Source organism: Pseudonaja textilis, chromosome 8, assembly GCF_049901715.1.
Source record: "Pseudonaja textilis isolate UNSWEBS1 chromosome 8, rPseTex1.2, whole genome shotgun sequence".
NCBI classification, from domain to species: Eukaryota; Metazoa; Chordata; class Lepidosauria; order Squamata; family Elapidae; genus Pseudonaja; species Pseudonaja textilis.
In genome coordinates this window covers 22,861,035-22,886,357 of record NC_141997.1, presented here as the reverse complement: position 1 = coordinate 22,886,357, position 25,323 = coordinate 22,861,035, and the positions used below count along the sequence as shown (strand labels likewise).

The window sequence follows — 25,323 nt, the reverse complement described above, 5'->3', positions numbered from 1 at the left end:
ATATACATGGTAACTGCAGAAGGCTATTATATGCACAAAGATGAAAGACCACAGAAACACCAATAATGGAGGAATCGAGTATGAAGTTGGCTGTGTTTGCAGAGATGGCTACATTGATTTGTTTCATTAAGGAAGGTACTACAACTATTTTTATAAACAGTGGAAACCCTGTGTAGACACTTTGCTGAAAATGGACAAAAACAAATTGCTGGTTTCAGGATTGATTAAAAAAGGTTTTTTTATAAGAAGAAGGGAGCTTTCATATGCAATGTGAGACAGTGGAGATCGTTTGTAACTGTTGCAAAATGAGAAATCAGATATTTTTCTTGGGGTTTTTCCCATGCATTTTTCCTTTTACCCTATTATAATCTTTCTTTTTCTATTCTTCTACTGTGTTTCTGTAGGTTTTAAAATCTTTGTAACATCTTTTAATAAAAAAAAAATGTTCATTCAAAGTTAACTGTTAATGATATCCATGCTATTCCAACAAAGCAAAACTACAAAATGTTTGATTTGTCCAGATTTATGTAAAGGGGAAATGCTATCTTTGCACTGATTTGACAATGATATCACTGTCAATGCCCTTACCAAGGATAAATTCAATACTCCATCTTCACATGATACCTTTTTATTACAATATCAAAAAAGTGGGGTGGGGGAGGTATGCAAGTTTCCAGGATCAACAAGGTCCTTTTTTAATATTTTCAGGAATGTGCCATCAATACTATATTTAAAACCATAAGAAGGTTAAAAGAAACACAAAGGAAACTCATTTTCTTCATATAACATTCTGTGTGTCTTACTATCAATCACACCACCTTCTGTAAACCCTGATTTTTTTCTGTTATGCAAATATATATATATAAGTAAGTATGTATGTATGTTATGTATGTATGTGCTGGAAGCCCCACCCACCCATAATTAGCTATGTTTATTAAACTTCTGTATTAGTGTCAATCGGCTACAGATACATATTACTTTAAGAATTAAATACATAACTGTTTAATTCAAACAAGCAGAAGGGCAAGAAGAGAAAGCATTATGTGGATGGCACATCTGGTTGTAGATACCAAAACATTCAACCATTACAATTCAATGATTCTCTAAATAATCAACTTTCAATGAAACATCTCAGTTGAAATTACATGTCAAAATACGCTAGTTTTCTTTACTACAATCATACCGTAGTAGTTTGAGAAGAACTATTACAAAATGCTTTAGTTAGTGTACTCTTCACAAAGAGCCAAAGAAGCAATGTAATAGTTGAAGTAGAGTGTGGGAAGAATGCTTCTAGAAACTAGGAATTTCAGAAATATATTACTTGGTAAGCAAAATAGCTACAGAACTCACAGCCACAACCGTTATGTCTACTATTATTTCACTTAGTTAGCTGCAGGTTCAGTGCATTCAACTGTCCCAGTCTGTCAATGATGATTTTTGCCATAGGAGCCGTCTGATAACACTGTTTCTCACTTGAGAACACCCCTCCTTTATCTGGATTAACTCTGTAAACATACATAGAAGAGTTAAGAACCTAGGAAATAAAATGAGTGCTTACAATGGCCCACATAAGTGAAATTTTCAACCTGAGGGGATTCAAAACAACTTAATTTTTAAAAAGACTAATAGGCAAAAATGGGGATAGAGAAAAGCAAGGAGGAAAAGAGAATATAACCAACAGAGCAAATACTCAGAAAGAGACCATCCACTGACAGTTGTGTCTGGTGCAGAGTGCCCTGCTCTCTATAAAAGTGATTGAGGACCTAAGGCTTTTAAGTTACAAAAGACCCCAACAGGCCTAGTCCATCTTCAACGTCACTGAAGTGCTTTGACAAGATATAACTTTTCCCCGTGCTCACTGGTGAAGATAGGAGCCTTTTTGTAGTGTTCCACCAACTCATCCATAGTATTAAATCGACGTTGACCAATGCAATAGACATTGTCCACCAGCTGCACCTTGAAATGTTTGTTCTTCCCTGAAGCCTTTAAAGATACTGAAAAGTCACTGGGCTGCAGAGAGAAAGGAAAGACAAATGTTTAGACAGCGCACAACATGGGATTTAAAGTCTGTTACAAGATAAAATATCTGTACTCCATCCACACACACACACACGAACAATTAAGTATTTTAAAATGTGTATTACTACCATCAATGGCCGAGTGGCTAATCCAGTATGTTAGTAACATAGACTAATATAAATAAATCTATTTACCCAGAATATTATCGATTTAAACAAAAGGTCTCCAACTATCTAGAGAGAAATTTCTATGCAATAGAATAATAAACATAAATATTTAAATGCAGAAATAAGGTCACTATTCTAGCTTTACATTTAATTCCATGACCACAAGAGGGCCTTACCTTATTTTTTTAAAGGGTACCTAACACAAGTTTTAACAATTCAATATTTAACAAGGCCCAAGATAAATATGTGCAGTGCCACATTACTAGTTTAAAAATATATTTAAAACTCTGCTACTTTTATCTAATTATACAAGAATTAAGTTTTCAAACAATGAACTTATTTTCACTATTTGTAAAGAGGAAAAAAATCACTCGGCAAAGATTCTTGAACACACAATCTTTCCTTCCTCTTGTTTCATTTAGCTTCTGACTGCAATGATTTTCTACTGACAATAGTCTGCTTGTTTCACTTTAAAATGACTTGCTTCAAAAATGTTTTTTCATTTCCAATTTCGTGTAGTGAAACATTAATTTCCCTTTGGCTATTTTACCTAGTTCAATGCAGGAGCAAATAACAAAACTGGTACAAACGATTGATTTGTAAATTAGATACAGAAATGGCTCAACTTACAACCACAATTTAATTCATCCAAGTTACTGTAATAGACCAATGCAGATAATAAACAAAATAGTCTAAGGCAGAATTAAAATACATTTGTAAAACAATCTAATATCCATAAGTGAGATCCAAGATGCAGCCTATAATAAATTACAATGTAAATATTAAAATTATAGCACATTTAAAATGATAGCAACAGTATCTAAAACTATTAATATCAACAAAGTTACAATATCTAAAGTTTAATCCAGGGGTCCCCAAACTTGGCAACTTTTAGACTTGTGGATTTTAACTGCCAGAATTCTCCAGCCAGAAGCTGGCTGGAGAATTCTAGGAGCTGAAGTCCACAAGTCTTAAAGTTGCCAAGTTTGGGGACCCCTGGTTTAAATGAATGATAGTTACAATTGGCCCATCAAAGTCTAAAGGACATACTAGCTAAGACATAGTTCATCTATGAGCAGGATCTAGCCATACACTGAATCTGGGTGACCAGGATCTCTATCAATCAGAGGTAGTGTGAATTTCATTTTGATCTCTCCATAAAAGGAGCAACAAAGAAAAACATGTTCTCTATTTTCCGCTTCTCTAGAATTAAAGGGTGAAAGACTTACTTCCATAAGGAGCATAATGGAATAAGTTGTGACAATCATAAAACAGGTCACCCACGTGACTGACCTGATTTTGCTACCTTTTTAAAAGCAACCTCCACAGCTGTTAGGCAGGCTAGTTTTCCTGAAAACCAGAAGTAAATGCTGTTTTTGGGGTAAAATATCATAAAACACAGGATGCAAATGGCAGTAAATGTGGGCCAGTTGCTAAGTGCCAGAAATGCAGTAATGTGATCATTGGGGCCCCACTGGCCAGAATTTTACAACTGCCTCGTAAGTACTGCCAGGGAGGTCTGTCATGACTTCAAACAGTCATTAAGCAACCAGTTGTAAGTTGAAGACTACTTTTATAGGTTACCAATAGCTCCTTTGCTAAAGGATTAGGTAAATTCAAGTTCTCTCATGGCTATCTGTGAAGTGTGTACAGAAGCTGTAATTGGTATTTTTGTAAACACATGCTTATACCGATATAGGGGTTTTCAGGACTGAAGTATGTTTTTCTATTTTGATATTTTAAAGAGCTTTAATGATACGATGACCAATCTTGTTATGATCTAACCCAGAGGCGGTATTTCTTTTTCCTGAAATCCTTGTTTGCTTTCACTCTGAATTTATTCCTTTTCTGCATGCTTATTCAGAGGTAGAAAGCCATATCTCTCAGCTGAAAAAAAACAGAACAAAACAATGACCTAAAATTTATTAGAAATTATGTTGAATAAAGCTCATTTTACAGACTGAATTTTCCATTATGCTATCCAGGCAAACTGATTATGCTAATACTTTGGGCTATCTAATTGTAGAAGATACATTTATTTCTAAAATTAATTTATTTGCCCAAATTTTCTACCAATAGCAAACTTATTGCTCATTCTCCATATTATGCAGGAACTATTGCCAAGAAAAATTATGGGAACAAGAATTTGTAATACTAAACTCTATTTGCTAAAAATACAAGGCACTTGTATCTCTGATCCACAGCCCGATACTGGGTCACAGCCCATTGGGAACTGTGCCACGCAAGTGGCAGGCATGCATGCAAAACTATCCCCCCTCTCTCTCCCGCCACCACCACCGGTTCACAGAGTTTGGGGACCACTGCTTTAAAAGATACAAAAAGAAAAAACGTCCAATTCAGAAGAGAATGCCTGAGACAAATGTTCAGTAATGTTCAAGGATTATTTATTTCAGTGGGGGAAAAATGAAATGCCTGTACATTTAAATTTTACCACTATATCACTATTGGGAAACTCCAAATTGGGGAACAGAAACTGAATCTAGGTATGAAAACCTGTTTCATTGGCTATTGAAACATTGTTCTGATAGATCTGTAGTATTAACTTTTGCTGAAATAAAATACTCATTGGTAAGTAAAGAATGTGGGAGATAAACTAAACTTGCTGGTATTGAGGGAAGATTAAATACATTATTTCCTTTGTGCACTGCTCTAATACCGCCAATTCAAAGCAATAATTTCAATTACTTTAACATGTGAAATAGAATTCCTTCTCGATGGACAAAGTGAGCATTATGACAGCCATGGAAAACAAAGTATAATGGCTAAGATTGAGTGCTATACAAGTGACAGCTTATCCGGAGAAGGAAAAATCGTGCTGAACAGGGCCTGTGCAGCTCTTTCAGACTCATTAGTTGCAAAGCAGACATTAAAAATGTTTCTGTCAAAGACATTTCTACTGAAAAATGAATATTAATAATTGCTCTCCAAACCAAACTCTCATACTTACACTTCAAATGCATATGCCTATCATTTTTCCTTCCGCCAAATAACGAAGACCTTGTTTTCTGTGGCATTATACTTAAAAAGGGCAGAAGAGGTTTGAGGGGAAAAATCTTTAGTTCTCCTCAGAGAAGTGCTACTGAACAAGAGGCTCTGACAATCTTCCTTCTGCAGAAAGGAAAGGAAAGGTCTAGGCTCCCACCTTTCTCCTCACAATGGGCAAATATTTTAAGTAATAACAGGAAATTGGGGGGGGGGACACACATATGTCACTGAATGTATTCTTGACTTCTTCCTGTTGTGAATATTTAATTAATAAAATCTTAAGATTTCATCTTGGCATGGTGTGTGAAGGTTAAAGTTAGTTTCAAACTATTCCCTGCTGTCTTCCGTTGAACTCATTTCAAGAGTGTTTATTTTTATAGTTTGCATCTGTTTGCCTTTTGGGTTTTCAGTTCTTGGCAGATATGTCTGTGACTTTTCCCACTGGACATGGTTGCTACAGCTGGATGGTTTGCAAACAATCTTTCCCAGGCTTAAGACTAGCGGAGCTGCATGCAATCATGACAGCTACTTTAAGGGGACATCTGAACTAGTTACTTGCTATGGGTCAAACTCTAATGCGTAGCTGATCAGTGTCAGTTACCATGATAAATACAAAACCAGCAACAATTAAAAAATTAACAATTAACAAAAATCAACAATTAAAAAAAATGTACAAATAAATTTACAGGCTTCAATCTTTAGTTCTGTACTAAATAGTCACAATTCAAAATGCATTTTTCCAAGTTTCCATATTTTCGGATCTTTGCTGGAAAATTGACAATTTGAGAATCAGGTGACATGAAAACAATTAAACCTCTTCACCGTTAGTAATCAGGCAGAGTGAAGATAAAATTATGTTAATAAACATGAACATAATGAACGTGGTATTTCACACCTCTAAGTATATAATTTGGGGAAATAGCTTGCTTTTTATCAATATTACTGTTGTTGTGATACAAGTGAGGTAGCACTAAATTAGGAAATGTTTTCTCTACTCTTCCTTTCGTTCTATCCCTTGCCTTTCATTCCTAAAACAAATCTCACTTCTTTGCTCCGTTGTTTCATCATATACAGATAGCTAATCAAAATTAATACCCACAGGTGGTAACCTAATAAAACCATTAGAGGGATTGACTCAGGTCTGCCAGCCTCCAACCTCCTGTTTAATACAGTGTCATTACAGGTAGTTCTTGATTTACAACAGTTCATTTAGAGACTGTTCAGAATTACAATGACACTGAAAAAAGTGACTTATGACCGTTTTTCACACTTACAACCTTTGTAACATCCCCAGGATCAGGTGACCAAAGTTCAGACACTTGACAACTGACTCATACTAAAGACCATTGCTGTGTCCCAGGGTCATGCGATCATCTTTTGCAACCTTTTGACAAGCAAAATCAATGGGGAAGCCAGATTCACTTAACAACCAGGTTACTAACTTATCAACTGCAGTGATTTAATTTAAAAACTGTGGCAATATAACGGGGCAAAACTCATAACAAATGTCTCACTTAACAACATAAATTGTGGGCTTAATTGTGGTCATAAGTCAAAGACTACCTGTATTACAGCATCATCCTAATCAAGAAACCTGGTACTTTCTTTGCAAGGCCTAACAAACCTAACCTACCCTTTAATCATCATAGAGAACTATAATAATAACTACTTAGTGACACAGTATGCTGTTTTCTCTCCCCCGTTTCAATATTTAATTATGTTTCAATTCATACTTTTTTAAAAAATAAGCACAGCTCTATCTATGGGTTAATTCTGGATATTTATACACATATTTTGGAACATTACAGATAATGAAATTTATCCCAGGCCCAATATTACTAAATGAAAACTAAAACACATTTTTGGAATATATTGAAAAGAATAAAAATCTTATTAAAAGTAAGAAAGGGGGGGGGGAGGATAATATTACCAATATAATTTTAGAACCCATGCACTGTAAGGTATTTTGGGAGAACTTAAAATATTTGAGATAAACTGCAATAATCAATTCCAACTATCAAACCCACTTGTGTCTATAATATTCTGATATAAAGGAAAAATCATGCCAGAATCAAAGTTCATAAGGATCCTGTAGAACCCATCCTTTCCTCCTCCTTCTACATCTATATGCTACAGCAATGTGGAAATAAATCTTCAGGCAATTATTATGTAATTTGCTTTGCATATAGCTGTCATTCTCATAATACATATCACCAAATTAGTAGTATGCTGGCTGAAAATTCTGGCACTTTTAAGCTCAATGAATTTAAGGACACCAGGTTCAGGAAGGCTTCCTGACTTAATCCACTCAGTAAAGGTGCAATTAAATTCACCAATCAATGCTTTATCCCTGTCAAAAAATTATCATTTGAATATATATAAAACAGAAAGAACAGTCTCTTGGCTTTTTCCCTTTTCTTTGATGAAGATACTGTAATAGTTATACTTTCTATTTGTTCTAGCCCATGGAGCGTACTATGTCTTGAATTTTATAATTCATAAATTGAACATAAATATTGCATTTGATTTTTATTTGGGGTAGTTCACAAAATGCTCTTCTAGCGCAGCAGGGCATCTTTTTAAAAGTGCATAACGCTACTTGCCCAAAGGCATTAAGAATTTGGAACTGTCCTAAACTTATTCAAAAAGATCACAAGGGAAAACTTTTGTGTTGCTCTTCAGCTAAAAAGTACGAAGAACACGATGAGTCAGCGAAGGTCAATGAAAAGTCATGATGAGTGTATAATAATCTGTGTGCTATTTCTGAAACTAAAAAGTTCTGGTAAAGCAAATATTGAAATCACCGTTGCCCTTCTGTACTGAAACTTCAGATAAAATAAAATGGTCTCATAATTACCTAATTATGAGTTCTACAGAGGTTCCAACTGACAGGACTGAAATTCCCTATCCATTTCAATGAGCACTTCTCATTCCATATTCAAAGAATATGCCAAAGAATTAGCAGAGAACTCTTTTATTTTAAGTTATTCATAATTTTTCAAGGAACGGGGAATCCTCAACATACAATCACAATTGACCCTAAAATTTATGTTGCTAAGTGAGAAATTTCTTAAGTGAGTTTTGTCCCATTTTACAACTTTTTTTGCCCTGTTGGTTAACTGAATCACTGCAGTAGTTAAATTAGTAACACCGTTGTTAAGTGAACCTGGTTTGCCCGTTGACTTGCTTGTCAGAAGTTTGCAAAAGGTGATCACATGACCCTAGGACACTTCAACCATCATAAATGTGAGTCAGTTGTCAAGCATCTGAATATAAATCATGTGACCATGGAGATGCTGTGATGATCATAAATATGAAAAATGGAAATGAGTCACTTTTTTCAGTGGCGTTGTAACCTCTTCAAACAGTCACTAAATGAACTATTATAAGTAAAGGACTACCTTTGTAACAATGCAAAACTATTTTCTTCACCATCCATTAGTGTATCCCTAACTATTGTTTTGAATTGTCTTTTAAAATACAGGTAGTTGTCTTTTAGCAATCACCCATTAGTGATTACTTCAGCAATCATTCAATTACGGTGATGATAAAAAATTAACTTGGCAATCAGTCCTTATATTTAAGACCTTCACCAGTCTGTTAGGCAAAGGAAAAGAAAGCTGAAGTAAGATTATAAGCACAATTGCAATTTAACTTAGTTACCGCTTTGCTGAGCAATCAAGTTGCCAGTCCCAACTGTGGTTGCTAAATGAGGACTACTTATAATGCACAATCCTCAAAAGGAAAGGCAATAAAACTTCATCAGGAACAGCTGTAGACATCTACTACATCTTCACATAAATAAATTCTCAATGACAACTGACATTCAAACTAGGCTGTTGATCATTTTACTGACTATATGGCACAACTAAATGAATAACAATGTTCATTGCTCAGTTAAAAAAATGCTTCTACTGTATAGATTGATCAAAACCACAACTATCTCAATATATATCAACCGCTGATAATACCTTAAATATTTATGTTTATTCAAAACTGTTCCATCATGTTTACTACAACTTATTTATTCCTAGTTAAGGCTGTATTAGATTCACAGGCTTGCAAACTGATTTTTGATGAAGTATTCCTACCAAACAATCATAAATTTTAAATCAAAACCAACAAAAAATAAACATTTTGGATATACTTTGTAAATCAACTCTGCTTAACACATAGAATATATAATCTAAAAATCAGTTTTTGTAACAAAACAAAACTAGTACAATGTATGAAACATTCAGAAATAGTAGGAAAAAAAAGATGTAGAGATTTAACTATGGTCTAGACCAGAGCTGTCAAACTCCCCGCCTATGGGCCCGGCTGTGTCACATGCTAGCCATGCCCATGCCTGGTTTAGCGAAGGGGAAAATGTCCCAATAAGTCATGTGATGCTGCCATGACAACTTGAGTTTGACGACCCTGATCTAAATTGTAAATTTTTCAGTATTACTGAAGTCCATCTTGAGGTGGAATCTGTAGAAAGCTGTAGAGTGAAACCCACAGGAAGTGGCAAGAGAGAAAGCCCATCTAAAAAGATCTGAAAATTATTCAACTGTAGCCAATTACATCTGCTGCTGTAATAAATTTAGTCAATCTTTAAAATAGCATAGGATTCTTTAGCTGTAATGCTATGCAGTTAGATTTCAAGAATATTCTTCTCAAACATATACAGATTTCAAATATTTTGGTAAAAGGGGCGAACATGGCTGTTCTTTGGAAATTGTTGACAATTCCATATAACAGTCAGAAGCAGAAAGAGCAAGTATGTAAGTGGATGCAAAAAAAAAAAAGGTGGATAAAATTTTGCTGAGTTGAGCTTCTACAGAATCTGAACGCAGATCTTTTGAAAATTAATTACGTGCAGCATAACCATAATAAAGTAGAGAATTCAAATACAATTATCATGCACCTTGAAACTTCAAATCTATTAAACTAACTTTTCCTACTAACATTTGCTTATGCATTGATATATTTTAAATTTGCAAAGAGAAAATCCAATTAAAAACTATATATCTGAAAAAAATTAAAAACAACGCATCACATCATTGTGAATGTATATGATTGTAAGCCATTCAGTGTTACCCCTCTGTGGTGAGATGGGCAATTAGATTAAATAAACAAATAAATTAATTTAGAAATGACAGCTACTTACTGAAGATTCACTGTCTCTGACAAGGAAGTCGCCTTCTGATCCCCTTTCATTCAAAGCACATTCTGCCTGATGTCGAGTAACGTTCCCATAATACCATTCTTTTCCTGCAAACCGTCCTGTAGAAGAAGGCCCTGTGTAGCTTATCTGAGGAGGGTGGGAAGTATTAATGGTAGGACCCTCACTTAAGATTATTACATAGTTTTTGGGAACAAGACCAATTTGCCCACGAGAATTTTTACATTTCCACCATTCTGGGTCATTTTCTGGTTTCTCTATCACTTCCATAGTTTCACCTTTTTCAAAATTGAGCTCTTCTTCAGTGACAGAACTGAATGGATACAATGTCTGGACAATGTGAAGTATTTTCATGGCTTGGCCATTACTCATGGATGCTCCTTTTCTCAAACTTAGAAAACTAGGCGAATCAGCAGTTGCTTCGTCAACTTCTTCAACTACATAGTTTGAAGGAAACCAGCCAATGTGTCCGTTGTAGCTCCCTCTCCACCAGCCATCACTGCATTTTTCCATAACAATCACTCGAGATCCTTTAACAAGAGATAGTTCATCCTCCCTCTCTGCCACATAGGCAAACTTCACATAGGCAGGGATGTTCAGATCATAAATCCTATCAGCACTGCTACCATTCGATGGGTATTCTGCATCCGTACTAGGAGTTGGAGAGGCATCTCTAGCACTTGTCTTTCGTTTTGTTTTACCCAAACCTGTCAAAAATAAAACAAAAGCATTTTAAACACATATTAAGAATACACTAATCTGATTCAGAATGGGAAAACACCTCAATCTGAGAGTAAAGGAAAAGAACTAAGACACACTGAAGAACAAAGTATGCCAGAGAAAAATAGCTCAACATCTTTTAAGAAAGTCTTTTTATCCTAGAAAAGTAGGTGCTAAGTGAAGCTTTGATGTGACCTTTCAGGGCATTTCTTTCTAAAGCCACTAGAGATTTAATAGACACAAAATACTGCGGGCAAATAACAAAGGAAATACTATTTTTATAACTAGCCATGCTTCAGACTGCATTGTGGGAATAAAATTTCTTTTAAAATGATATCACCCAGTCTTTACATGTAGCTGTAGCAAATGTAAAAACAGGAACAACTAATTAACCAAATGTAAGCTCAATTGTTTGCAAAATCCACCACAAGTTTTTGTGCCATTTAGTCAATCATGATGCAACAAAAACAACAAAAAGCCTTCGGAATAGTGAACACACCCTACAATTATTTTTGCAAGGTTTGGGTGCAGTTTTGATGGTAAAATTATGCACCCAGTTCTCGACATATCACCATAGTTGAGCCCAGAGTTTATGTTACTCAGTGATAAATTTGTTAAGTGAGTTTTGTCCCATTTTCCAACTTTTCTTGCCACATTTGTTAAGTGAATTACTGCAGTTGTTAAATTAGTAACACCGTTGTTAAGTGAATCTGCCCTCCCCATTGACTTTGCTTGTCAGAAGGTTGCAAAAGGGTATCATCATCAGAGGTGGTATTTAGCAGGTTCTGACCAGTTTTGCAGAAACGGTAGCAGAAATTTTGAGTAGTTTAAGGAAACAGCAAATCCCACCTCTGACTGGAAATTTTATAGTATCCTTCCCCTGCCAAGCCCACCAATTCATGCCCACAGAACCAGTAGTAAAAATAATTTGAATCCCACCACTGTATCACATGGTCCTGAGACAATGCAACTGTCATAAATATGAGTCAACTGTCAAGCATCCAAATGTAAATCATGTGACCACGGGGATGCAGCAGTGGCCTTAAGTGTGAAAAATGATCGTAAGTCATTTTTTTCAGTGCCGTTGTAACTTTGCACTAAATGAACTGTTGTAAGTCAAGGACTGTCACTCAATGAACTGTTATAAGTCAAGGACTGTCTGTACTTGTACAGATCCCAAGATCCTTTCCACAGAATCCATTTTGACAAAAATATTGAACTCATTCAACCTGGCAATGTGTAAACAAGCTGTGAGAAATACAGAACGGGCAACTTTTTAAAAATAATTACTATTATCATGATGTGATCTGGTGCAGGAACAGGAATATAATTTCTATCATTTATGTTAATTATGTCCCATTTAAATATCACTATGATAAAGATTTAATGCAATTATTTAGAACGCCAAAGAAATCCTTACTTCTCAATTGTAAAACACCGCTCATTTCAAGGTCAAAACCAACCATTTCAATCATTTCAGAAGTATTTCAATCTCTGAACAGTTTGGTTTAAGGAACTTCAACCCACTATAACTTTGAGCAATGAGTATTAACAATTATCAGAAGTATTAGGCATGTCTGCAATCTTGTGTGTGTGTGTGTGTGTGTGTATGTATATGTATGTATGTAGGTATGTGTGTGTATATATATATATATATATATATATATATATATATATATATATGCATATGCGTGTGTGTGTGTGTGTGTGTGTGTGTGTGTATATATATATATATATATATATATATATATATATATATATATATATATATATATATATGGCATTCAAACATATATATATGTTTTCTGAGGTTTTTGCGGGTATTTGTATGTGGATCTTTGGTTATTCGGGTTTTCCCCACGTAAAATTGGAAGTATTTTGGCGACGTTTCGTCATCTTCAAGCTTGTCTTCGGCTTTGTGCTTCTCGGAGTAATGTGAGCTTGCAGCTGTTTTTTCTTTTAACTGCTAGTGGGAGTGCAGCTTGACTGGGTGGGGGGTTGGCTGTGTTCTGATTGGCTGGGGGTGTGTTCTCATTGGTTGGGGGCCTGGCTGTGATCTGATTGGTTGGGGGGTTGGCCGTGTTCTGATTGGCTGGGGATGTGTCTGTTCAGGTGGGGGCTTGGCTGTGTTCAGGTTAGTCTTCTTTGTCGGGGGATTTGAGCTGGTGAGCTGTGATCCTGTTGTTTGGCTTCGTGTTCGTGCCACATCTTCATGTTGGACATCAGTTTGCTTCATGTATGGGTCGGAGGGGTTTGAAGCGGGTAGTGATGCAGCTGCGGTACGGCTTCTGGTCCATGGTCGTGTCTCATCATCTGTGTAGGTGTGAATCTGCTTTCTACGTGGAAGTGTGGTGGTAGCATCTTGTGTGGCCTTCATGCGTGTGGGTCTGGTATCATTCATCATGTTAGGTACTCGTTTGTTAATGAGGGCAGGTTTCCAAATGGCTGGTAGGTGGGAGGTATTATGTCGTTTATTCATGCTGTGTGGGCGTTTTTCTATCTCTATGGCTTCTCTGATTATTCTGTTCTTGAAGTGTTGAATTTTGGCGATAGTTCTGGTATTTTTAAAGTCAATCTCATGTCCTTTGGCTTTGAGGTGCTGGACCAGGGAAGAGGTTGGTTCTTCTTTTTTGATTGAGTTCTTGTGTTCTTCAATGCGTGCACTAATTCTTCTATTGGTTTGTCCGATGTATGTGTTGGGACAGGCAGTGCATGGGATTTCATATACTCCTTGGTTTTCTAACTCGATTCTGTCTTTAGGGTTTCTTAGGATGGTGGATATTTTTCTGCTTATGCAGAATGCTGTCTTAATGTTGTGTTTTTGGAGGATCTTGCTGATTTTGTCTGTAGTGCCTTTTATATATGGGAGGAGGGCTTTGCCGTTCTCTTGTTCTCTGTCTTGGATTTTTGTTGGGGTTTGTTTTTGGATTAGGTGGGTAATCTTGTTTCTTTGGAATCATCTCCAGAACAAAATGCTTAGCCGGCGAACAACACCTAAAAACCGAACTACACGCTCTCACTAACGTACTAACAGCCAATGGATTCCAAAGAAAAAAGATTACCCACCTAATCCAAAAACAAACCCCAACCAAAATCCAGTCAATGGGAAAGCTGGCAAGAAATCACAAATGGGGACCACACGATGTCCTCACTTAATAACCTGCAGTGATTTGCTTAACCACTGCAATTAGGGTTTCTGCGACTTAATTGGCATGATGTTGCACTCTATGACAGGGTTGCTTAGTGATGGGCATTCCATTTCCAATTACTGTTGTTAATTGAGGACTACTTGTTCTGACATATCATTTTCCTAAATTTCACCAAGTGAGACAAAATGGAAGAAAAATATGATTGTACTGATCAAAATTCAGGAACACTCCTCAATCAGTAAGGAATAATTCAATCGTTTTTTCTTAATGATTTCCAATATGACATATTCCTGTTTTCCAATATGACGTATTCCTGTTTTCTGTACTTAACTGAATGATTTCAATGGAATATTTTCCTAGCGTAGCTATTATACTCAGTGATACAATTACAGGAAAACAGTACTTCTACTCTTTCCAAAATAGAAAGCTCCAGGACAAACTGACTGGGCTATCATGAAAAGTTCCTCTCTCTGTCACTAAACAATAGTTGTGCATCAATTTAGTGAATACAGAAACTAGAGATCATCATCATCTTTTAACATCCCCATAATCCCTTGCGGGGTGAAGTCTGGGCAACTGAAGAGGTAGGAGAGTGTTTAAGGGCCTGATGCCCTTCCTGTTGCAAAGATTTTTTTTGGCAGATATATTTTTATTGTGCCCAGATAGAGAAATTTTTGCCTCTACCTAGGATCTAATTCACAGCCTCCTGATTGTGAGGTGAGAACTTCACCTCTAGGCCATCACACCACTCCATATAGAAACTAGAGATGTTAACTTTAAATATTTTATTATTGAGAAATTGCAAAAACACAAGTCTAAGGTTCAGGGCATGTTAGTTCCTTAATTCTACTGTGATGATTAAGTCATTTTCCATCTGCATGGAAGTTGAGATTTCCAAATACTTAGAAAACACTTCTGTGGCATCAATAATCTAAAGCAATTAAAAATAGAAGTAAATCTTAAATATTTATTTTATTTTTATTTATTTATTTTTGTCAATTGCTTACAAGATAATAGGTGTAAGTAAAAACATAGTTATGAATACATGGATACATATAAGAAAAATAAAAAAAAAATAAAAGGAACAACAGGACAGGGACGGTAGGCACGTTGGTGCGCTTATTCACATCCCCTACACATCTCTTAGGAAAGGGGTGAGGTCAATAGTAGACAGTCTAAGGTTAAAGTTTTTGGGGTTTGGGGAAGAAACCACAAAGTCAGGTAGAACATTCCAGACATTGACCACTCTGTTGCAGAAGTTGTATTTCCTGAAATCAAGTTTGGTGCGATTAACCTTGAGTTTGTATCTATTGTTTGCTCTTGTGTTGTTATGGTTGAAGCTGAAGTATTCATTGACAGGTAGGACATTGCAATGTATCATTTTATATACGATACTTAGATCGGACCAAAGGCAACATAGTTCTAGATTTTCTAGGTCTAGAATTTTGAGTCTGGTGGCATAAGGTATTCTGCAACAAGTAGAGGACTGGAGAACTCTTCTTGTGAAATATTTCTGGACTTTCTCAACTGTGTTAATATCAGATACGTAATGTGGGTTCCAGACTGATGAGCTGTGTTTGAGTATTGGTCTAGCTCTAGTTATTAGTGTAATATTACCAGAGAAAAAGCTATGTAAGATTAGGTTAACAACTGCAAACGTGTGCTACATTTCTGATTTATTCAAAAGAATACAAATATTTAATCAGATTAGAAACTGGTAAATGCACCAAGTCCAATGGGTCTGAAATAAGCCAGGATCAAGAGTCAGATACCCTGTTTAAACCACCAAACTCCCTCTAGTACTAACCTCTTCTCTGAGGGGATAACTGAGCCAAAAATAGAAATGGAGAACATTAGAATAAATCTGTACTTTTCATTCATTGTATTTTGACGATATCTATTGCTATGACTTATGGGCTATTTTCTAACTACTAAGTATATAGTAATTAGTAATGTAAAAAGCTGGACTTCACGAAGCTTTTGCATGTGTTTGCACATCTATATATACTGTTAAATCACCTTATCACCGCATTTAAAACTGTAAGCTCTTCAGGTAAAAATGTAGAAACAGTAGCAGCCTTCTTATTAATCTCTGCTATTTTAGTAATTGTGTGTGTATGTGTCACATACTGACTGGTATGCTTATTATTCAGTCAAAACAAGACCATAACTTCCCATACAAATGGTTGAGACATGTTTTTTTAAAAAAAAATCAATTTAACAAATATGGTTATTAGAAAGGACAAACTCTGCTAAGTGCAATTATTAAAATAAACCAATTAAGGCAAATCTTCACTCCTACTTTGGCCAAAAAAAAAAAAAAAACCTGACAAAATTGGATCACAAAGTAGCAAAAATTAGAAATCTGATCTTCAATGTAACAGAGGATTCCCCACCCCCACCCCTTTAAAGCAATTTTTCTCTATCTTGGCAACTTTAATGTATGTGGGCTTCAACTCCTAGAATTCCCCTGCCAGCAGCTTTAAAGCCTTTAGAAAACAATTCAGGATATTTTAATTGTTGCATTTTCCCATGTACACTTCCTCAAAGCTTGATATCCTTTGAAAAAACTCTGTAACTTACAGAGGTGACCCAGAGAAGTAAAATGAAGTAGAAGATATCAGGAGAGGCATTTTCAGTGATAAGGCTAACGGTAGATACTTCACCCAAAAAACCCTTGCCTGTCATCTTCTTTATTATCAAGGCAATCTATTTATGTACTAACATGCTTAAGCTTGAACGCCGCTCTTCTGCAAATGGTTGAGTAACTTGCAGCAAACAGAAAAATATTGAAACGAAATCATGCCACCAAGCTTTTTGAATGCTTGGTGAGGAAGAAGCAGGCCAGGTATCACGGGCAAGCTGGGCAACACTGAGAAAAGTTCAACAATGGGGGTAATTTCAACTACTTGGAAGAAGGGACCCCTTAGCAAGTCCTAATTTCTAGCGAATGTGTAAACTCATCATACCAGAGCAGGTGGTCTCAAATATATCCATGTGTAGAGAGCGTAATGTAGATGACCTTAGCAAAAATGCTAATAGATAAACAATACTAAAGATTTTTTAAGTCTTGGGAAGGAATATTTGGAAGCAGCAGAGGCAAATGAGACCCCGATTCCCTGGATTATAAGGAAGAGATGAAAAACACGATCAAATTATAATTATTACAGTCAATCTAAATAAAGTACAATTGTGTAGTTGCTTTTCTAGTCTGGTCCACCTAGTGTGGCTGACACCATGTGACAATTTACATTTTTAACTGTGCCTGGCAGCCAATTAAGTGGTGGTTTATATGGGCAAATCTAGGTATTCCCCGTAACGCATTGCACCAACTGGGTGATCATCAAGACCAGCCCCAGATATAGCAGTTTATAAATTATAGCAGTTCAGTCATGAGATGACAAAAGCATAAGTGTATATTGCCACAGCTGGTGTTAACTGTGCACAACTCTTTCTATCCATTGCCTCTATCTGCTGTTCAAGTACAGCCATGAATCTAAGAAGGTTCAAATTATGAATCAGCTCCGTTTCAGGCAACATAACTTTCCTTGTTCATATTTAAAAATAAAATCTGATTTTGGATTTAGGTAGTCTTCAAATCCACAGCCACTTTCTCTCACTAACATTCAGTATGAGTTTATTCTTCTTCCTTAACCTTTGGGTATTGGGGCACCACACCTCCTATTCAGTCAGGAGTTATATTCATGATCTCACGCATTGCCTACAAATGATCTCACACTGTAGATTGACAGGGGAAAACAGATCTCTGTATCAGATAAGTCTAAGGCTTAACCACTTCCTCCTCCCACAACTGAATAAAATCAGACACTAAAAAAGGGAACCATCAAAACATGGTGCATTGTTCCCAGCTATCCAAGATGGATACCATGGTATTGAAGACTGGCAAGACATGAAGGAAGACTAGAAGCAACTTTCCATCCTAATCTTGCCAAAGATTATCTAACATATCCAATCAATGTGGTTTCTAACCATACTCTTATCTGAATGTGATGATACTCTGTTTCACTCAGATTTCCTGTAGCTGTATGTATGCTGATCATATTTCAACAATATTTCCTTAAAAAGGGCTACAGCTTTTTAAAACAATTTTTAGTGACATCTGCTTGAACAGGGTGATTGCCTCTTTCAAAGGGGCTGGTTCACTGACACATTTACTTCCCTCAGTTTTTAAAAATGTATATTGTGTATTTTTCCCCACTCTGTTCAACTGAATCTGCATTATGCTGATAGTTTTAATGCTACAATTTTTAATATTAGGTTGTTCATTTTACTATGTGTACAGGTGAGACAGCTGAAAACAAAATTATTAAATTCTACATAAAATTGTAGATATCTAAATAGGAACAGCATGGAAGTTTTCAACAGCATTGGAAATTATAGTCAGAAAGTTCTGCTTTTTACATTACAACGTGTGAAGTCTGGTTTGGCTCCCTTTATTTGAAGATTAAGACAATGCTTCTATACACATATACTGAATTAAGCTTATTCTCTGTTATTATAGAAGAGATTACAAGGGAATGTAGTTGCTAAGCAGAACAGCAATTTTGTACCTTAAAGGAAAAAGTTAATGTTCCTATTATTTGGTAGAAATTTTTCAGTGGAGAAGGATGCTTGAAAACTGTGTGCTTCCCACCAGCATTGCACTAAAGCAAAAATATACAATCTGAAATCCAGGATGGTGTCTGGTTCACAAAAGCTTTAAATGAAGCCTTCAGGCAACTCCCTATGTTGACATCATATAGCATTATTTCAATGTGATAAAGGGAGAAATTATTAAACAACATACTTTGAAAGTAAATATATGAATTATGTTTAATTTTAAATCCATGACCCACTGGACTATCATTTCAAATATTATTTCCTTACGTAAACAGATAAACAGAAGGACCCCCCCAAAAGGCAAAAAATTCAGTGGAATCGGAAGCAACTGCAAATTATCATAGCAGCACTGAAATGGCCACAACTTTGCCAGATTTCAATCCTGCATGAGTCACGGGTCCTGGATTTTTAATGCATGCTGTAAATTAGCTCATTTGTGGTATGTTCATTCAAAAACTGTTGCCCTATGATGCACTGTTTGTTAATTAATGATTACAGTCAAACAAACACAAAAGTTTCAGTGATATATAGATTTAAATATATGGCAACAGTTTTTGTCCTGACAGCTTTCACTAGTTTTTAGAAGATAGCCTCAAACAAAGCACTGGTATACTTTGCTTAGCCTCATCCAGTGGAGAAAAGGTTTAATTAAAGATGCCAAGGTACTTACAACCATTTGTAATGTAATATATTGCTGAAAGGTCAAATAATTGAAATTGACTATCCAAGGGTATAATAATACCAGTCAATTTCTAGTTAAAACTTTTTATATTTTAGGGAAGAAAAGAAAGATGGATATTTTTTAATTCGATATGCTTGAGGATAGCACAATATTGTAATGATGAGCAGATTTGTTGAAATCTAAGAATAAAATAAAAACACTTCCCAGATATACACATATACACTCATCCAGAGTTTGTATATTAATTTCAGAACTAAAATTAAACAGGTAATGAAGTGATGCTGTTTAAGAGAAAACCGGTTCATATCACTAGTCTCAGTTGGCATGGTGGGGTGGAGTGAGAGGGAATAAAACAAGATTTCATGGGGAAAATCAGAATATCAGTGTTCCAAAAGATGAAAAGGATGACTTGATTATTGCTATATGTTCCTTAAGTGTTTTAATGCATAAAGTCCAGAGGAAGAGAAAGAATCTATCAAGCTAAAAAAAATAAAAGTAGAAACCTGAGCAATATTGCTACTTATATAAATGGCATCATTTTATGATGAAATAATGTTTTCAATGACATTTTAATTATTTATACATTTCTATACCACCAAGCTAAAGGTCTCTGGACTTCCTACAATAATACCATATGACATCTATAATGATTTGCTTGACACCCAACCGCCTTGGGTGACTGGATCAGTCACTCTTAGACCTAAGAAAGGAGCTAGCACATTCCTTCCAAAAATAGGTATTTCATAAAAAAATCTATATGAATATTTAATTTCCAAATGCTTTTAAAATGCACCATTTTTATATTAGCCACAGGTTGTCGTTACTCGTTTTAACTGAACACTGAAAATTTTACTTATATACTATGTACATGTGTTAGGAATCATTTTTAAAATGCATATTAACTCAAGCAATCCTAAAACTGGAAAAAGTGTATATTTATTTTTTAAAAATATGTGTTGCTTTTCCCCAATGTGGGATCCAAGACTGCCCCAAACATAAATAACCCATTATAAATAGCACACAATTTGTTTTCCTCTCTAGACCACATTTGCTACAATTCCTTAAACTTGCCATTCTGACTGTGACTGATGGAGATTACAGTTCAAAACCTGTTAAAAGCAGCAAACCTTGAGAAATTGCTACAATTCAAATCCTGAAAGGAGCTGACCTTTTAAAGGGAGATTTGCATAACCAAAAAAATCTCCAACATTTTTAAACCTAAGGACAAGTGGCCCGTTACATCAGAACTGAAGTGGGGCCAAATGGAAATCTCAAAACAAGTACCTAAACGCTCCGACTGTACTGATTCTGATTAACACAGAATATGGGTGTTAGCAGGCAGCTTGGAATCAACCATGTCAATATTATGAGGACATAATCCAGAATAGTGATCCTAACTGAGGGGATGCTCCAAAAACTGCTATAGGAGTATATATTCTTATGTGGATCTTATTTAGCACATACTCGCAGAGTCACGTTGCTGTCACATAATGTTTTGTAATGTTTTTCCCATTCATTGAGGTGGGATGGGGCGTGGCCTGCTTGTGACACATCTGCCCCACGTGTTGCCAGTTTGATACCCTTGCCTTAGCAGCTCTCAGAGGAAAAATGTACAGTTGGGAGGGAGGGAGGGAGGGAGGAAGGAAGGAAGGAAGGAAGGAAGGAAGGAAGGAAGGAAGGAAGGAAGGAAGGAAGGAAGGAAGGAAGGAAGGAAGGAAAATTTGTACATGCATGAAATTTCAGGTTATTTTCGATTCTGGGAGACTTCCAGGACAAATCCCTTCAGTCTTCTTAGCAAGATTACAGAAGTAGTTTGTCTTTGCCTACTTCTTTCTTGGGATGAGAGAAAAAATGATAGGCCCCAAATCACCAAGCTGGCTTTTGGACAAAGGCAGGACTAGAACTCATGATTTCCTGGTTTTTAGCCCCACTGAGCCTAATGACTACACCAAACTGGCATATTTATTACTTTTTAATGTAGTACTAACAACTTATATTATATGAATAGTTGTAAAATAAAAACATTGATAAAATAGGTTTCCTTAATTTTTGATCATTAGCTGCAGGGTTAACAACTCAGCCCAACAAATTAATTTCTAATATTCTTCTTGTACCTCCTCTTCCTTCTCCTCCTCATTTGATGCAGGACTGAATACTTAATTTCTGTAATTTTGTGGTTCTAATTAGAGCATTTCCACTACCCCCAAATGACCCATTTTGTTTTGTTATTTTTGCTATTAGATTATTTTAATCTGGGCTGTCTATTTAATTCAATGTTTTGAAAATTTCCATTTTCTCTATTTCTGTATGCTGCCCAGAGCCCACTAAAGTAGGAAGGCCAATATACAATACATTTAAATACACAAATGAATGAGTAATAGAGGTGTTTTTGATCTGCATGATATTTGCATCTATGCTAAGAAAGAAACCATGATTAATTTTGGCAACAAATGACACTGTAACTGAAGCTGCAATTTGGTGGTGATTTACAAATCTTACTTTATTTAAGCTATGTGATCATCATGCCTGAATCTAGAATCTTAGCCTTACTGCAGATATTGTTTGTGCCCTGTCAATTTGTAAGGAAAGAAGGAATGAAGGAATAGAAAAGCCAGGAATCTGCTGAGTAAGTCTGATTATATTTGGTTGACTGCAAGACTGACCCCATTAGATCAAATTATAGCTTAAAGCTGTAATGTTACGTTACTCAGCCATTGAGTTTAACATCAGTACCCACTGATGGTTCACACCTGGCAAGTCAGCTGAGTTAAAAGAATTCTCCACAATTTCCATTTCCATATATTTGAATACGAATCTAAGAATAAAAGTGAAACTGATGTAAAAAATATTAGGACTACAGCACAATCTCTCAAGTGAGACTACAGTCCATTTCTTCAACTTAAAGAAGGTCCAGACATACTAAGACTTCAACTTCCCAAGACATACGCTACATGGCCAAAGGATGAAAATTCATATACACTTAATTCTCTTATGGGAAAAACTGTGTTAATTGTTTTGAATTTCAATAATCATATTAATTCCAGATACAAATATATGTAAACCAAAGCCTTCAGGAAAAGGTGCTATATAATTAATAACGTTAAAGCAGGTTTCAGAGAAATAACAAAATTAAGGCAGGCAGACAAAGCCAGTGTCTAAACAAATGTTTCATTTCCTTTTGGTGGTGAAATGGGGAAGGGTAACACGTAAAGCATTGATACAGCTAACAAGCTGTATTGCCTCAGAAAAGGAAATAGCTGACAGTTTCTATCAAGCTTTTAAAATAAACAGGAAGTTAAGTGGAAAAGGAAAAAGCAAGCCACGCTCAATACTCATAGTCTTTCACTTCAAACAAATGGAAAACTGCAAGACAAGAGCAACACCGTTTATGCTACTGACATTGGTAACATCAGTACAATAATTATCAAATTATATTATTCAAATATACAAAAAAGCTGTTCTTTTTTTAAAGCAAAGATTTTACAGAAATATTTAATAACAAAATCTGTTAATAACTTTTGTTTGTAAATTTATGCCTATCTTTTGGCAAAATCTTCACCAATAGGTTTTGCCAAAGCACTTCTGTAGAAAAAAAGGGATTTCTTTTATTTGCAATTTAGAAAGACTGTCATTTTTGCCCTCGTGATTTTAAAATTGCCATGGCAATTTTAATTGAAATTTTAACTGAAAACCGAACCTAATAAGAATTTCTGTATTCTAACTCAAGTGCAGCAAGTAAAACTTGCCACTTCATGAATACATTGACTTTGTCTATAGATTTTTTTGATTTTTACAATTCAGAGGCTCCAAAAACTTTTAAACTATCTGTTTTAGAGCAGATTCTAATTTGATATCTCAAGTATCAAGGAAAATTCTGGTCCCAAATTATATAAAAAAATTAAAATTTTAATTTAAAAGTTATGAACACAATTCAATGGCAACCATCACATCAGTATGAAACTATGGCTTTTAATTCATTTGTAGTCATGTATTTAAATCAGTTTTTTAATGATAAATTACAATCTGTGTTCAGCATGATGTGAATAAGTTTTGAATGGTTTACAGTTACCAGGAAAAGAAAAGCATGGAAACTGCAGTCTTATAATATGATAATCCACATATTATTATTGGCATATTATTATTGGCAAAGGCATAATATTATTGGCAAAGGCATAACATTACTGATAATTAGTAACAAAATAATCAGGAACAAAGGGGACTTAATGTTCATAGATTTAACTTTTGAAGCACATAAAATCAAGACATAGTCATATCAATCATGTCTGAGATTTTACTGGCAGTCCTAAAATACTAAGTTATCTATGAACCCTAAAACCATGAATCTGCAGGATAGTTTAAACAAATTATGAGCAAATCTTTGGTTTAATGCAAATCCACACTTGTCTGTTCATTTACACTTATGTTTTCACCAAATTCTAATAACTTATTGCTTAACATTTTGAAACAATCAATGCTCCTATTCCATGGCTAGGCCATTACTATAGACAAAACTAAACTGACTCGCTCTTGTAAGTGATAAAGACAGAACTATATCAGAACTATGTTCAGTTACTATAAATCCTGTTTTCCTTACAAAAATGGGATATCTATCTTTATCTTCACAAAATGATTGCAAACTGTTACTACAGAATGATAACAGAAGGCCACTGAACCAGCAGATCTTATTGGAACAGAAGGAGACAAATCACTATAGAGATAGTTTTAACATCAAGCTTCAGATGGCCACAATCCTTACTGATTTAACTCTACATAAGACTAATAGTAGCTATAAGACTAAAAATGTCCCAATTATTTCTGTTCATGTCATGAGAACTGACTGAGTGAGCATGCTCCCGGTCCTCTCTATTAAACATGTCAACTTATGTTGTTGTGTCTTCTCTGCTCCTGTGCTGACCAGCTGAAATAACATCTCCCCAAAGAGATCCAGATAGCTTCAAACATGGTGATCTTTCTCAAGGTTTAATGACACAGTTGCTCCACACAGCATTTGGCCCAGGATATTAAGCAAACTCCATTGATTGTTTCTTTCAGTTGTTTTCACCAATTGTGAATTCTGAATGTTTTAGATGTTAAGTAGGTGTTCTGTTGATAGTCTTGGCTGTCTATTTTAAACAACTAGGGTGGAATTTTTAATTTTCTGTTTGTCACCTAGAATCATCACAGTAGTGGGATGATTGGCCGTATGATTGCTTAGGTATAAGAGTTAGCCTGTGGTAAGACATGTGGCCTTAACATTTAATAAAGAAAAGATAGAATGAGAGAGAGAGAGAGAGAGAGAGAGAGAGAGAGAAAGAAAGAAAGAAAGAAAGAAAGAAAGAAAGAAAGAAAGAAAGAAAGAAAGAAAGAAAGAAAGAAAGAAAGAAAGAAAGAAAGAGTGAATTAAGTATAGTACAGGGTTTTAGGGTTGATTCCCAAGAAGATATTGCCCTATGAGGGCCAACTAGCCTGCTCCTGGACCAAATTTGAAACATTAAAGCTAGATGAGAGATAATAAATTAGGCTGTTTATACTATGTAGGCCTTTAATAAAATGAGGCTCTGGAAAGTCAGAAACTAATGCTTGTTGAGTTTCTACTCTGTGGTATGACTTAATTATTCTTAAAACAATTACTCTTGTCATTTCTCTGTCTCTGTTATTTCATTCTATCAATAAGAGCCAATTATGTGAAGTAGGAGACATAAAAACAAAGAAAAATGATGTCAGAAAACAGCATGAGTTGAGGAGAGGATGGAGGAAATAATGTTTTATTAACACTACAATGTTACTTACAGA

At 35.4% G+C, this 25,323-nt stretch overlaps 1 protein-coding gene across 10 annotated transcripts in view; it reads right to left on the bottom strand.

The window, feature by feature from the left end:
- Nucleotides 1–606: 606 nt before the first annotated feature.
- Nucleotides 607–25,323, bottom strand: part of NCK2 (NCK adaptor protein 2) — a 74,389-nt gene continuing 49,672 nt past the window's right edge. For all 10 annotated transcript variants that reach the window (XM_026707340.2, XM_026707338.2, XM_087938511.1 and 7 more), the window contains 2 exons: nt 10,345–11,066; nt 607–2,010 (listed from right to left, as the gene is read on the bottom strand). In XM_026707340.2, the coding sequence (XP_026563125.1) occupies nt 1,816–2,010; nt 10,345–11,066 (917 nt within the window). In that variant the 3' untranslated portion in view covers nt 607–1,815. The remainder of the gene's footprint in view (nt 2,011–10,344; nt 11,067–25,323) is intronic.